The sequence below is a fragment of the Eptatretus burgeri genome, chromosome 2 (genome assembly GCF_056783735.1).
Source record: "Eptatretus burgeri isolate ZD-2024b chromosome 2, Ebu_testis_v1, whole genome shotgun sequence".
Lineage (NCBI taxonomy): Eukaryota > Metazoa > Chordata > Myxini > Myxiniformes > Myxinidae > Eptatretus > Eptatretus burgeri.
The window spans coordinates 33,644,405-33,656,063 of record NC_140962.1 but is presented as its reverse complement, the minus strand read 5'-3'; the positions used below and the strand labels follow the sequence as shown (position 1 = coordinate 33,656,063).

The 11,659-nt window shown below is 46.2% G+C and overlaps 1 protein-coding gene across 5 annotated transcripts in view; it reads left to right on the top strand.

The window, feature by feature from the left end:
• LOC147031773 (cyclin-dependent kinase 13-like) overlaps positions 1-11,659 on the top strand; it is a 182,107-nt gene continuing 170,448 nt past the window's right edge. For 4 of the 5 annotated variants that reach the window (XM_085867298.1, XM_085867291.1, XM_085867288.1 and 1 more), the window contains exon 1: positions 2-1,706. In XM_085867298.1, coding sequence (XP_085723424.1) covers positions 526-1,706 — 1,181 coding nt within the window. In that variant the 5' untranslated portion in view covers positions 2-525. Of the gene's footprint in view, positions 1,707-11,659 lie in introns of all 5 variants that reach the window. The other variant, XM_085867306.1, reaches the window with a different exon arrangement.

Genomic DNA, 11,659 nt, shown 5'->3' with positions numbered 1-11,659 from the left:
ACAACAACGACGTGACGGAAGTTCCGGTAGAAGCGTCGTCGTCCATTTTCCGCTTTGTAGCAGAGTAGGGAGAACAAAATCCAAATTAATCCTCGCTCTGTTTGGGAAATAAAGGTTCATCGAGTCACTCTGCAGCAACCTGAAGTAAAGTTATGCACGTCCAAATGAGTATCGACAAATAATCGGGCGAAAATTACCTCAAAAGAGTAGAACAAAAGTTTGTTGGGGAAAAACTGCCAAATGGAGGCCGAAGCATGAGGCCTGCGCAGAGCCGACGGCTGTCCCGCGTTATTGTGGCTCAGCGCGGCAATCCACGACTAAGAGTGCCAATTCCACGACGCTGAGGGAACAGAAAGGGAGGGGGAGAGAGAGAGAGGTTCGCGGGTGGCGTTGGAGGGACGCTGAGGGACATTGAGGCCTGCTAGTCCCAGCAGCGGCGGCAACACCAGGCCGCGGTGCCTCTCCCGGCATGGACAACGCCGTGGAGGACAGGTAACGCCGGCCGGGTGAGGCGACGACGAGGCTATGCCGGGATCCGAGGCGAAGCGACGGCCCCGAAGCCCCGTCGGTACCGGCGGTGGAGGGAGAAGGAAACATAAAAGGAGAACGTGCGGCGTCGAGCGCCGCGTCACCCGAGATGGTCTTTCGGAGACGTCTTCGTCGGGGGAAGGTCGCCAGGTGGTCCAACAAACGGGCGACGTGCGCAGGAAGCACAAGAATAAAGAGCCGACGGCCAAAGGTGCGACGAGTGTGGACCGGAGACCCGACGGAGACCCGGTCGTCGTTCCCAAGCCCGTGTCGCTGGTCGAGTACGATGACATTACGTCTCCGTCCGAGGAGATGTCCCGCTCACGGAGCCCGTCTCCGAAGCCACCCCAGGAGGCTGTTCAGACGCGGATCCGCCACTCCGGCACGTCGTCGCGCTCCTCCCGGGTCGACAACGACCACCACGGTGGACGCTCGTCGAAAAAGGACAAGGACAAGGACAAGAAGGTCAAGGATAAAGGCAAGCCGGACAAGTCGAAAGAACGGGAGTCCAAGAAACACGACCGTGAGCACGGCAAGAGGAGGGACAAGAACGCTGCAGACACGAGCGGCAAACGAGACAAGACCAAGGAGGAGTCTTCGAAAGTGCGACGGAGCGTGGACCACGAGGACAACAACGGCAGGAGCCAGAGAAGGTCGGCGGCGAGCAGGCGGGACAAGCAGCGCAAGGAGGACAAGTCCACCAAAGCGCCCAAGACCTCCAGTAAGGAGGCCCGCGGGAAGGAGTCCCGCGGTAAAGAGGGAAAGTCTCGTCGCTCCGACCGCGACAGTCACAAAGCACATCAGAGCAGTCGAGATGCTCCGAGGGCTTACCGGGGCTCTCCGAGTCCTCATGCGCGACGCTCTCCCAGCAACTCTCGCCGAAAGGCCGACAGCCCGTTCGGGTCTTACCAGGCCTTTGGTTACAGCCCCGGGGTGGCCAACGACTCGTTTACCTCCAAACGACGCTCCTCGAGTCCTTATTACCCCCGCGTCGAGAACAGTCCTTTTGCGAACTACCAGAGTCCCTTCCGCCGTCGAAGTCGATCGCCGAGTCCCTTCCCTTCGCGCAAGCGCTCTCCAAGGTTCACCCATCGGAGCAGCCCGTACGAGTACGCCGCCCGGTCGCCCAGTCCCTACGGCAAGAAGCACTACGAAGACAGCCCGTCTTCAGACACCAGGTTCGTGAGACCCCCGAGGAGCACGCCTCACGGCGGGGTGTAAGGTCTTTAATGTTGCCGTGATGTCGGGCAGCTCCTGCACCGGTGGATTCCCAATGTTTCTGGGTCTCACGGTGTTGTTCGAGTGTCATCTCCTGAATGTCCCTCAGGTGCATATTGGGATCTGTAAGTTGAGGTTGTGTTCGGAGTTGTTGGATGTTGAGGATCATTCGATGGACTTTGAGCCAAAGTTCTGGTGCTCTTTGAAACCCGTGTAATGTTTTGTGGAGACCGCTGTGTTGCCCTTTTAGTCTGGAGTCTCCATCTGCGTTTCGCTCTCGGCGGCGCGTGACCTGTGCGGAAGGAAGGTGACTGACTCCACGAGGAGCACGCCTCACGGCGGGGTGTAAGGTCTTCAATGTTGCCGTGATGTCGGGCAGCTCCTGCACCGGTGGATTCCCAATGTTTCTGGGTCTCACGGTGTTGTTCGAGTGTCATCTCCTGAATGTCCCTCAGGTGCATATTGGGATCTGTAAGTTGAGGTTGTGTTCGGAGTTGTTGGATGTTGAAGATCATTCGATGGACTTTGAGCCAAAGTTCTGGTGCTCTTTGAAACCCGTGTAATGTTTTGTGGAGACCGCTGTGTTGTCCTTTTAGTCTGGAGTCTCTATCTGCGTTTCGCTCTCGGCGGCGCGTGACCTGTGCGGAAGGAAGGTGACTGACTCCACGAGGCTGCAACGGAGAATTTGTTGTTTTTGGTCCAGCTCGTACTCTGAGCATCGTGTTTGCACGAGTGGCAGGCACCTTGTGTGGTTTATTATTTTTTATTATTGTTATTATTATTGTTATTATTATTATTATTATTATTATTATTCTTTCTCCCATCGTCCATTCCCTCAGGCCTCTCAGGGCTGTCAGGACACAGATCTACTTTGATTATAGATCTACTGCAATCTATATGCTCCACGCAGGGGTTGTGCATCGAATACTCTTTGTTGTTTTTTGATAATAATTTGCACACCAGCACCGAGCAAGTGGGAACTTGCACTTTTGATGATCAAGACTACCTTCACAAATGAAGAGGTCCATTGTGCCTCGGAGGAGGGCAGTGTCTGCTCACTCACACACTCGGACGTGCTTCCTGCGGCCACCTGCACAGTGATTCCTTTTTGGTGGGGGAGGCTTTTGGTTGTCTCGGTGTCTTTGATGACTCTTGCACACCCCTTCAACCTGTCTGCATGGTGCAGCTAGTTTTCCTATTATTGTAAGTGTATTGGATGGCATCATCCTCCTCGTCTTCCTTGCCAGTCAGAAAACCTTTTTTTAAAATTAAATTTTGTTTTTTTACGAACAAGCCTGTTCAAATGAATCGGGGGTGGTCTTGTTCGAATTTTTATTTATTTACAAAGTTGAATTGGTTAATTGGTGAGCAATGTAGCTGTGGATAAATAGGTTTCTAGTGGTGAAGATCGATGGCTTTATACAGCAATTTTTGCACTTCGGGAAGACATTGCCATGTTGCGTTGGTGGGCAGACGAAGCTAATCGGAGGGCCGTGGGTCGGTGTCGGACAACTCCAAGGACCGCAAGGCCATCTTCGCCGTCCGACCACCAATTACGATGCGTAATTATATATTTAATTTAAAGGAGCGAAATATTACCGGATTAAAGCATGAAGAATGTAAAGGATTAAATGAGGTACTAAAGGAACAGGATTTCATCTTCCTTCTTTCACAGCCGCAAGCAGTTATTCCCACATTCTTGTGGGGTTGACTTGGGTGGGGGGGGGAGGTTTGTGGCCCAAGTCTTTCACGAACTGGCTGGCCAGATGTGATCTTCGGCGAAATAGTCGGAGCAGGAATTTTGAATTTGTTCACGGTTCCCGGCGATATCTTGCTGACTCTTCACGAAGGACACCACACCGTGGGATCTTTAACGCCCACCAAAGAATGCTGGCAGACGGGCCGGCTGTCTGTTTAACGTCCATCTGAGGGACGGCATATGCGATGATTAATATTCGCTGCCTGTGGAACGCCAGGACGTACGGTTTATACCTTGGTCGGGATTTGAACCCAGGCTGCACTCCTGAGAAGCGAGTGTGCGTGCGTACCTCGTGGCCATCCTGCCAACCCAAAAGGAAAAGCGTATGAAGTCGTTAATAAACTGCTTGCTTGATGCGACTTCTGCATGACCGTATTTTGTGTGAAGCTTTTTGAAGCGAACATCCACCGTGTGACTTGTAAAACCATGGTGGCCCACAGGAAAGTGCTTCGTGGCCCAAGACTTGCACATCCCTCCAATCTTTGCTGACACCGACCTGTGAAGTGTTGCAAGTTTGTCCCCCCCCCCCCGCCCCCCTCTCCCACACTTGTTGTTTTCCTTCGTGGCAAGCATTAGAGCAATCGTACCTGGGAGATATCAAATGTATACGTCGTTGAATCTCAAAAGGCTTTTGAGGGAGGAAAGGGTTGATGGTAAAGTTTGATTGGGTTGGGGATGTGGTGGGTGGACACGTTGGTTGTGTGACTCGCAAACTGGATGTATGCCTGGTGTTGGCTTAATGGTTAGGGTGGTGGTCTTGGGATCCTCGGATCCGAACTTAAAATCCCCCTCAGCTGTTGAATTAATACCAGGTGGGGTTGACCCTGCCTGTCATCCTTCTGAGGTCGGCGAAATGAGTTCCAGCTTGCTGGTATCCTGTGATTGGAGTGGCGATTGTACCCAGGATTGTACTGGGTGTGGTGTACTGTATCCAGGATTGTACCCAATCGCCAAGGAGACTGCTTTGGCAGCACCAACGCCCTGCAGAGTATGGTCCTGATGGATGGAAACTGGTTGTGCTGACGTTGGCCATCCACGCATGTCCTTTTAATTGTGCACTATGACAGTTGTGTACCTGTCATCGTGATGATGTCAACATCTTTTGGATTAGCTCAATAGAACGTATCACCATGAAACGATCCATTATTATTGTTATTGTTATTGTTATTATTATGTCTTTCAATGTTTGTACTATATACAAAGCAGCTCTTCATCCATCATTCAATGTTGGCACCAAGTCCCTCACCAACTCTCCACTTCCTTCGTTCATCCCCAATTTCCTTCCATTCCTCTCTGTTCGTTCCTCCTTGTTTATTCCCATTTCTTTTTTTTCTTTTTTTTTTTTTAACTTATTTTGATACTCTTGTCTCTTTTATCTTCATGCGTAACCATGTTATTTGTATTTCGTTGTTTGCGTCCCTGTTCTTTTGTTCTGTTGTTTTTATTTCCTGCTCTTACCTTAGATTGTACACACACCGCATGCTTGCTTTATTATTATTATTATTATTATTATTATTATTATTATTATTATTATTTTTTAATGCAACTGCCTTTGTGGCAAACTATTTATTGTTCGTTGATGTTGTTGAACGATGCAAAATCTCATGCACATCAATACAGCACCTCCACCTGCTGTAAGTTGGTGCGACACCTGTAAAGTGGCATGGCTGGACACTTGCGTTTGGCCTTTGTTCGCATGTTTGATAAATTGGTGGTCATTTTATGAGTGATGCTTTTTGATGATGAACAGTGACGTTTATTACAAGGGGGAATTCAGTGCTTGACGTTGATAAACTCGCAGAAAATGGATGGCGGTGGTACGGCTGCGCACGGATGGGATCGGTTTGGTCGGCCATTTGAAAATCGGTTCAATTGCCTCATGGACGACAGATCCGGGTGGCCCTGCTGAGTTCTTTGTGACAAACAGCTCGTTTATGGCAGGAGTGTGGAAGTGTTCCGTAGATTACTCGAACGATCGAGAACAAAAGTCAGGAAATGTTCTGTATCTAAAGATATTTTGTCCAAATTATGTGATGCTGAAGATCAAAGGGAAGTTTCGAATTGCTTCTACTTTTCGAAATTTCTTTAGATCATCATGATTTTTACCTCTAACACCGTGGGTGGAGGAGGTTATGTTTTCACCCCTCTCTGTCTGTGTGTTTGTTAGATTTCGTAAGTATATTGATGACTTCCGTCCTCTGTTTGCGTGTTTGTTTGTGTGTGTGTTTGTGTTTGTTTGAAGTCACGATAACTCGAGAGCGGAAGAAGCGACCAATGTCAAATTACACCACGTGATTCAGGAGGGTGATGGCTAGCGCTGATTAGATTTTGGTCAAAATCGGTCAAAGGTCAAGGTCAGTGAGGTCAAACATCCAAAACATTAGATTTTTGATGGTTTGGTACAGATAACTCGAGAGCAGAAGAAGCTACCAATGTCAAATTACACCAAGTGATTCAGGAGGGTGATGGCTAGCGCTGATTAGATTTTGGTCAAAATCGGTCAAAGGTCAAGGTCAGTGAGGTCAAACATCCAAAACATTAGATTTTTGATGGTTTGGTACAGATAACTCGAGAGCAGAAGAAGCTACCAATGTCAAATTACACCAAGTGATTCAGGAGGGTGGTGGCTAGCGCTGATTAGATTTTGGTCAAAATCAATCAAAGGTCAAGGTCACAGTGAGGTCAAACATCCAAAACATTCAATTTTTGATGGTTTGGTACAGATAACTCGAGAGCAGAAGAAGCGACCAATGTCAAATTACACCACGTGATTCAGGAGGGTGATGGCTCGCGCTGATTAGATTTTGGTCAAAATCGGTCAAAGGTCAAGGTCAGTGAGGTCAAACATCCAAAACATTCGATTTTTGATGGTTTGGTACAGATAACTCGAGAGCAGAAGAAGCTACCAATGTCAAATTACACCACGTGATTCAGGAGGGTGGTGGCTGGCGCTGATTAGATTTTGGTCAAAATCGGTCAAAGGTCAAGGTCACAGTGAGGTCAAACATCCAAAACATTCGATTTTTGATGGTTTGGTACAGAATCATCGTAGAAACTTCTGGTTTGCGGCGCTACCTTCTCTCGAGACAGCTTTTATAAGACAAGGTCAGAGGTAAAGTTGACGATTTCGTAAGTACCAGTCTATAAATGCTTGTTTGTATGTTTGTCTGTGTGTAGGATATCTCAAAAAGTTGTGGGTGGATCAGGATTAAAATTGATGGACAGGTTGGGTGTATGGACCAGGACAAACTGATTCGAACCTGGTGAAGATCCAGATCTGAATCCAGATCCGGATCTGATAATTATTTAAGCGATTCTTCACCAGTGAGAGATAGGGCACGATATGGCAAAAAGTTGTGGACGGATTCAGACGAAACTTGGTGGACACGTTGGGTGTCTTTCAAGGACGAATTGGTTTGATTTTGGTGAAGATCCGAATCTGGATGTGGATGCGAGAATTATTTAATTTTTTTAAGTGATTCTTCACTTTTGAGACACAGTGCCTTTTGAGAGAAAAACAATATAGTAATGTGTAACATGATATTTCAAAAATGTATTTGGCCCGATATGTTCTTGTGGATCAGGCATTACGTGGCGGAGGTACGCGCTCTACCGAGTGCTTTTCGAGTTTTCCCCTTGATTTTTGTACATCAGATGAAGGGACACTCTTGCATGTATTGGCATTTAAAATAATTTTCAATGATGAGCCACATGTGTTTATTATTGCTGAAAAGGATCGATTTTACATGGTTTATTATTGCTGTGAAATGCTGCTGAGCTGAAAGATATTTTGATTTTGAAACCATCTTGAATTGAATAATACATATTCAAAGCAGATTTGATAATTTATTTCACGTTCCAAGGCCGCATTGGGGTCTACAGATTGCAGTACTTCTGAGAATGAACAGTCTATAATCTGTATCAAAGTTGATCTGCACTTGGAGACTTACTTGAGCACCTCGCACAGACGCATCGTGCGGGCGAGTCGCTCAGGAACATCGCGCGCGCACACCTTTGTCTCGCAGATATGTCACGTGCACCTGCGTCGTGCGCACATCTTTCTCTCGCACGCGCACCTGTCTCGCGCACGTGCCTGACTCTCGCCTGCCAGTGCCCGTCTCTCTCTCTCTCTCTCTCTCTCTCTCTCTCTCTCTCTCTCTCTCTCTCTCTCTCTCTCTCTCTCTCTCTCTCTCTCTCTCTCTCGCGCACACCTCGATGCGTGCTCCTCGCATAAACATGTTGTGCACTTCACTGACATGATCATACCCATTTTACAACCCATTTCCTCAAAATATTTGCCTCATATGTTGAACATTTTATTCATTCGGATGGGTTATCTTGAATCCATTTTACAAAATTACTACGGTGTCCATATAAGTCCAAGATAGGCTTGAGAGATGATATTTTGGCACTTTTATGTTGTTTTCCTTTGTCAATTGCAGCCCTTCACCTTGTTAATGTGAAAGTTCATGGCTGCATTTACGAAATCCTCAATTATTTTGTTGGAAATTGCCTCCTTTGATGAAAATTGTTTTTTCAATCTATAGATAGCTGCAATATTTATAAACACTTTGTAGAAAGATTGAGGTGTGAGGGAAGACTTTTGATTACGTACGTATAATTTGCACAAACCTTGCAAGGGAACTTCGACTTGTGAGGAGGCCATTTTGCCCATCGGTCCCTATGCCATATCCACATCCCATGTGTAGATCAGTTTAATTATCTCTAATGAATACCCTATTTTTACCAACAGCTTTTAAAATAGTACTTTTAAACATCTCTGTCGCAATGACATCTGCAGGCTTTGTTCACTCTCCTGGCCATCCACCTGACCTAAAGAAGAATGGTCCCAGACCTGCCATGATCTGAGCCCAATTTATTTTTGTTGCGAAAATGACAACCTGTAAACATACGTGTGGACCTAAAAGCATAGGACATGCAATCCACTGTGATTTATTATACTATCGCTACCCCCCTTTTCTCACAATTCTTATTTCATTTAATACCTCCACAGCAACCATCACATGAAAAACAACAAGCGAATACTTCGATATCGCGCGGCTGGGGGCAGTTAAAGTCTCGGTGAAGAATGATGAAACAATTTTGCAGTTATAAAATTTAAATGTAGACACGGTCAATTAGCATGCATGATGGGAAGAGTTGTGACGTTGGACACATTTCTATTTATAGCCCTCAGATCAAAGGGACGTACGTGGCCATAAGGGGGGACAGAAGACACAGGACAGAATAGCCAATTATATAACAGCACGATGTCGCCGCGCTGCAATTATGAGAAATGATGCCACCTAAGGTACATAACAAACAAAACCAGGACACTCGGAAGAGCGCATGCCTCCGCCATGCAATGCCTGATCCACGAGAACATATCGGGCACATTACATTTTTGAAATATCGTGCTATACAGGACTCTATCGTTATTGGCCCATTCTCACAACGGTGAAGAATCACTTTAAGAATTAAATAATTCTCGTATCCAGATCCGGATTCGGATCTTCACCAAAATCGAATCAATTCTTCCTTGTCACACACCCAACCTCTCCACCAAGTTTCATCCGAATCCGTCCACAATTTTTTGAGATATCCTGCCCACAAACAAACAAGAAGAAGACGACGTCGTGCAGAGCACGATACTTGCAAGATCCATAAAAACAATTTTGACCTCAAAAATAATCGGTGGTTGAATTCAATGACCAAATCTGCAAATCGTCTTCAAATTTCATGTCAATCGGATGAAAATTGAGGATTTTTAGAAATACCACCTAAGTTAATGACCTTGGGACTATGTTGACCTTTTGACCTCAAAAACAATAGGCTCCTTCCTTATTACAAACTCGACCATGTGGTGAAGTTTCATGAAGATCGGTTTAAAATTGTGACCTGCAGGCGACAGACAAACAAACAGACGGACGGATTAACAAAATCGACGAACCAATATACTTGAGAAATCTTCGATTTTGCAAGTAACAAACAAACAGACAGACAGGAAGGGGTGAAAACATCACCGACTTCACCTTCGGTGGCGGAGGTAGAAAAAGAAGGCAAAAGAATGACATGATCATGTCTATTTTACAACCCATGAATGAATAACACACAGGAAGTGCATGAATATTATTCAACAACCAGGGCCGTGTAAAGCAAAATGCGTCAACAGAACTTGGTGCTGGATATATCTACTAAAGTCATGCAAATCGTCCTGTTTGCAATGGAAAGGTTGAAGGAACTTGAATTTGTTGTAATTGATTTATCTGATGAATAAATTCTGTCACAGATATATGAAACGCCACTTTGTCTAAATCCTACAGTTGCTGACAAAACCAATCTGTGCAATCAAAGCCTCTTTACAAGCCATCTCATTACAATTCTCCCCTTATAATATGTAACTCTCGAAATGACGTGAATGTTAACCTGGCTTTTTGCGCGTGCGTGCGTGCGTGCGTGTTTACAATGACTTGGTTTGGCTCACCAGGCACTTTTAACCAGGCGTTGCTAGTGCGACATGTGTGATTCAAATTGTCTTTGAAACATGTTTCAGCATTTAGATGAAAGTGTGTACATTTCCAAGTGATTAACCATAATTGTTCTGTGCTAAAATGCAAATCGGATTCAGGGATATGTAGGAAATATGAGAAATGTCTGTGAATGCGAAGAATCGGCTTCTTATCGTTTTCTGTTCAAGCAAGCGAGAAGTAGCATTGGGTATAACGCACGCGCGCATGAACATTTCTCTCCTTTTACCAATAGATGCAAAAACTTGTAGAATTTCCCTTGCGGTCCTGGAATCAAACAAACAAAATACAGTGCTCATAGAAATTCAACACCCCCTTCAAAATGTTCACCTTTTGTTGCCTTATAGCCTCAAAGTAAATTTCATTAAATCAGATTTTTCCACCTTTATTTACACATCGTAACCCACAACTTCCAAGTGAAAAACAAATGCAACAAATTTCAGGAAATAAATTAAAAATACAAAACTAGAATTTGTTAGTTGGATTTGCCAATCAGCCTTCTCTCAATCATCGGCAAGGTTATGGAATACATCATCGCTTCCGACATGAAATCCTTCCTCTTCTCCAATACCCTGATTTCCGATCATCAACTTGGATTCAGACCATATCACTCTACCCTGGACTTGCTGCTCCTGCTTTCCCAACAATGGATGGAGTTCCTCAATGCCAGACATGAAATCAGAGCCATATCCCAAGACGTATTGCGTGCTTTTGACACGGTCTGGCACCCTGCCCTTCTCACCAAACTCTCTTCCTATGGTATCCAAGGCCATCTCCACTCATGGCTCGCAGACGTCCTCTCCTGTCGCAGTCAACGTGTGGCCCTAAATGGAGTTCTTTCATTCCCTCTTCCTGTCCAGGCTGGAGTTCCTCAAGGCAGTGTTCTGGGCCCTGTTTTTTTTTTCTTCTGGTATTCATCATTGATCTCTCCGACTTTGGAAAATCCTCTTTATCTCTTTGCTGATGACTCCACCCTCTGCCGTACCATCTGTCATCCCTCAGACCGGCAAGCAGCAGCTTGTCCGCTCTCTGCCGATCTGGATAAAATCACAAGCTGGTCCAACACGTGGAACATGTCTTTCAACCCTGAAAAATCTCACACTCTCACTATGGCTCTCTGACAGGACCATCTGGAACCCACCCTCCACCCCACCCCCATCTACTTTCTCAACAGTCCTCTTGAAGAAGTCCTTTAATTCAAACTTCTGGGTCTCACTATCTACCATAATCTTTCCTGGGAAAGCTACATCTCTAAGCTGGCCTCCAAAGCCAGTCGCATATTGGGCATCTTCCATCATGCAAAGTCGTTCCTTGGCACACCTGAGCTCTTGACCACGTACAAAGTGTTCATCTACAGTCTGATGGAGTACTGCTCTCCCCTTTGGGCTGGTGCTCCCGCCTTGCACCTTTCTCGGCTTCACACTGTGGAAACCAAGGCATTTAAAATCATTGGTATCTCCAGCGATGAGGCTGAGTCTTTGGGTTTCTCACTGTCTTACAGCAGGCAGGTCGGTGGTGTTTTTGTCTTCTACCATCTCCTCTCCAGCCTCGCCCCCCCCTCCTCTGTCTGCTATCATTCCTGCCCATATTGTCGCAGGGCACTTAAGGTCTGCCAGCAACCCCATAC